Genomic DNA, 3,698 nt, shown 5'->3' with positions numbered 1-3,698 from the left:
GACTTAAAAAAAAAAAAAAAAAAAAAACACTCAATTGCTTTACCGATGTAAATCTATATTTAAAGATTATGATTTCTTTTATAATTTTAGAATTGAAGAACTAAATCTTTTTATAATTCAACATTTGAGTAAATATATGGCTTCATCCAAACAAGTGTTTAATCAATAAATTGGGGCAAAACTTTAAACCTGTCATTATACAAGATGCAAGATTTTACATTCTTTTAATAAAAAATAATTAATTAAATTTGCTGTATTTTCATCCCGACCTATTTTGTATAATCAATTTAGAACCAAAGTCAATCTTTGTTGTAACTCGGTCAACCCGAGTCAGAATCAGTCCTAAAGCTTCATCCGGGTCCTCCTATCCGACCCGAAAACACTGTGCATATCGCCGAGAAACGTCTTGGCAGCATCCAAACTCGGGAAATAAGTGGATTCCAGAAATATTTGACTCAGTGAATCGTCCGAGTTTGAACTCACCACGACTCGGTTCCCCTTCGCCTCTAAGCTTCCCATCACCATTACCAGAACTTGCTTGTAGGCGAAGAAAAACTTCTTTATCGCCGATTCGATCGATTGCAGGGCTTGAAGCAGATGAATCTTCTCGATCTCTCGCTTCTCGCTGTACAATCTCATTGCCGCCTCTTGAATCCTTGGTCCGCCCATTGGATCCACCTCCACATCCAAGATGAACGGCACCTTGTGCTTCAGATCCTTGCACTGTTTCGTAATCTCCACCAGCGTCGTCGATCTGAAGCAAAATGCCTCCGATTCCTGCAGCGATTTGATTGCTAATTGATTCTTCAGCTTTAGGAAATCATCCGGATCCATCAGAAGGTGAAGATCTTCAATCTCCTGTAGAAGCTTCCAGATGCGCTCCATCAGATAGCAATCCTTCGCGGCTCTGGCGAAATTCTTCATCTCGATTCTCTCTGCAATTCGTTTCAGAAGCTCATGCGCGGCGTAAATCCACGACTCCAGGATCTGGTGCGTTGTGTAGACCGTTTGATTCTCGTAATTTTCAATTTGATCGTACGGACTCTTTCTCAGAGAATGAAGCTCGTTTGGCCTGCAAATTTGGTCGTAGTCGATATTCGGCTTGCCGGCCAAATTTGGCTCCCCTAACCCTAGCGTGTACGGACATCTCCTCATCTCGCACTCAACGGTGTACTGAATCATCTGCGCGATGTCTTCAGAGCTCTGCCACGACGCAAGTCGAGGAAGAAGACTCAATTCACTTGTTCTGCTTACAACGGTAGCTTCTCCGCGAATCTTCCAGACCTCCGCCGAGCTTCCCTCGCGAGTTATGACGCCGTTGGATGAACTGAGATCAACGATCGGAACTCTGCCGCGCGCTTCGTCGTCCTCTTCATCGTCTTCAAAAATCATAGCAATGAGTTGGATCTGACTCGTGGTGAGAGACTCAAGCTTCCTCTTCCACTCCCAGCGGTTAACATACGGCCGGGGATCGGACAAGACGATCGAAATGAAGCGGAAAGTAATCTCCAAAGCTTGCAATCCCGGCTTCAAAACCGACTCACTTGTCCATTCCGGAAACTCCTTAGAACTCCACAGCTTCCTGAGATCGTTGAGGCGAAGGTAGTGGTCGTACGAAGAACAAGAGGAAGGCGAGGCAGTGGAGATGTCTGAAGAACGAAATGAAAGAGGAAGAGATAGACTGAGATTGGCGGTGGGGATGAGCTTTGGGGATTTAGTGGTGGTCTTGTCAGAGGAAACCATGTTGGCCTTCCAACCCAAATCGACCATCTCTGACACGAGAAGGAAAGAAAGAAAGAACGGTTACTACAAATTTGAACTGAATTTTCGCTATTGTGGAAGTTGCTGAAGAATTTGATTATGGAGAAGGAATGGAGGAAGAAGATGGATATTTATAGGTGGCAGTATAAATTTGAACGACACAAAGTCGTGTTTGGAATGGTTTTCTTTTTTATATAATAAATATTAAAAGAATAATAATTTAAGAAAAAAATGCAAATTGTGGAAGGAGTTGTGAAGCTTATCCAGAATCCCAGCGAACGGGGGAATTCAAAACCCAAATAAATTAAAAAAATAAAAATAAATAAATAAATAAAAAAGAGGAAATTTCCAGGGGGGATGGAAATGGTTGAAATTGGACCCCGTTGTGTTTGGTTGAATGTACCGCGTGGAAATGGCAATGAAATGGAAGCCCATTCATCCCCTTGTCCCCATTTCATTTCTGCATATTGTAACCCCCCACCCACTCACCTCTCGCCACCTGTCACCATCGCGTTTTAGTTGACCGCTTATTCCTCACATATGCCTCCACGTTAACCAACTACATAGTTGAGTTGACCCATCCAAACCAAATTCTTTAATTTTTTAAATCACATTTTAATTATTTATAATTTTGATTTTAAGGAAACTCCCAATAATAATAAAAAAGTGTACAAGGCCAAAAAGTAAAACACGGCTAAGTCCACAAAGTATTATCTTTTTAGAAAAAAAAAAAAAAAGCATAATATAAGAAGGGCATCCAAATTTTTTTTATAAATATATTGTCCGCTTTGATTCGTTAGTATCTCCGTCTGTCTTACCATTTTAAAAAGCATATGTTATAAAGATTTTCAAACTAATTAACTTCATATGTGGAATCTCACACTTTCTTTGGTCAATTTTAGATTTAGAAGATAATACATATCTCTGTATTATACCCCCGAAAGAAAAAAAACATTTTTGCCTCTTTTTTTCACTCTTATCTTATCCTTTAATCCACACTTTAAAAAAGAAAAAAAAATGGCTGGATATTCTTCTTTGATTTTGTCTAGTTGGAATAAAAAGTTGGCTGAGTTCAAGATTAATGAATAAATATCATAAAAAATGAATTGACATAATGTTTTATAGTGATGTTGTTGTAATTAGTATGAAATGGTTTAGTTTTGGAATTTTATATGGGCGAGTTGGTGTGGCGGTGGCCTTCTCGCCTCTTGCCGGAATACCTAATGCACATATCAAAGGCAAGCTTCTTTAAAAAATTTAAATCAAATTAAATCAAAAGCATCCATTCTGGAAAATATATGGATAGGATCAAAAATACCTTGACTTTTATATTTTATAACTAATAAAAATTAAATAATTTAAACTTGTTTGAAACGACCATTTCCTTTTAAATAATAATATATTGCTTACTAGTTTTATCCCATTTACTAATTTATTATTATTCTTATTTATTTATTTTTTATAATTAAATTTGTGTACACATAAGTAAAACGAGTCTACACACGCTTTGGGAGTCAAGTAAGAATTACGTAATGAAATTTTAATCTCGTTAATGTAGTCCAATAATCCAACAAAATTCTCAAATATTGTACATTGAATGAATAAAGGAAACAATTTTGATTGGGCGTTCAACAAAAAGAGTCTAACCTCATGTGGGGTCAACCAAGGCAATCTCATTGGTCATGGTCGACCCATGTAAGGTTAACTTTTTAGAATTTAGGCGACTTACACAAGTTGACCATCTAGATTATGAGCTCTAGCTCTCTTACCTATGTTATTAGTCTCATTTTTTAGATTATGTGTATGCCTCACTCTCGTATACTTAATCCTTTTTAATTAAGCATAAAATTAATTTTTAAAGATTCACATGGTTTACCAAATTAAATGGAGTCAATATTAGTCATATCACGGAAAAAAAAAAAAAAAAAAAAAAAAAA

At 37.3% G+C, this 3,698-nt stretch overlaps 1 protein-coding gene across 1 annotated transcript; it reads right to left on the bottom strand.

Annotated features, from left to right (window-relative positions):
• Positions 1 to 137: 137 nt before the first annotated feature.
• Positions 138 to 1,921, bottom strand: LOC111489401 (nematode resistance protein-like HSPRO2). The gene has a single exon (XM_023137592.1). It carries the CDS (start codon positions 1,768 to 1,770, stop codon positions 343 to 345), a length of 1,428 nt encoding a protein of 475 aa, XP_022993360.1. The 5' UTR covers positions 1,771 to 1,921; the 3' UTR covers positions 138 to 342.
• Between the last annotated feature and the right edge of the window lie 1,777 nt (positions 1,922 to 3,698).

The sequence above is a fragment of the Cucurbita maxima genome, unplaced genomic scaffold (genome assembly GCF_002738345.1).
Source record: "Cucurbita maxima cultivar Rimu unplaced genomic scaffold, Cmax_1.0 Cma_Scf00014, whole genome shotgun sequence".
NCBI classification, from domain to species: domain Eukaryota; kingdom Viridiplantae; phylum Streptophyta; class Magnoliopsida; order Cucurbitales; family Cucurbitaceae; genus Cucurbita; species Cucurbita maxima.
Note: the sequence above shows the minus strand (reverse complement) of the source record. Positions and strands in the feature narration are given on the sequence as shown.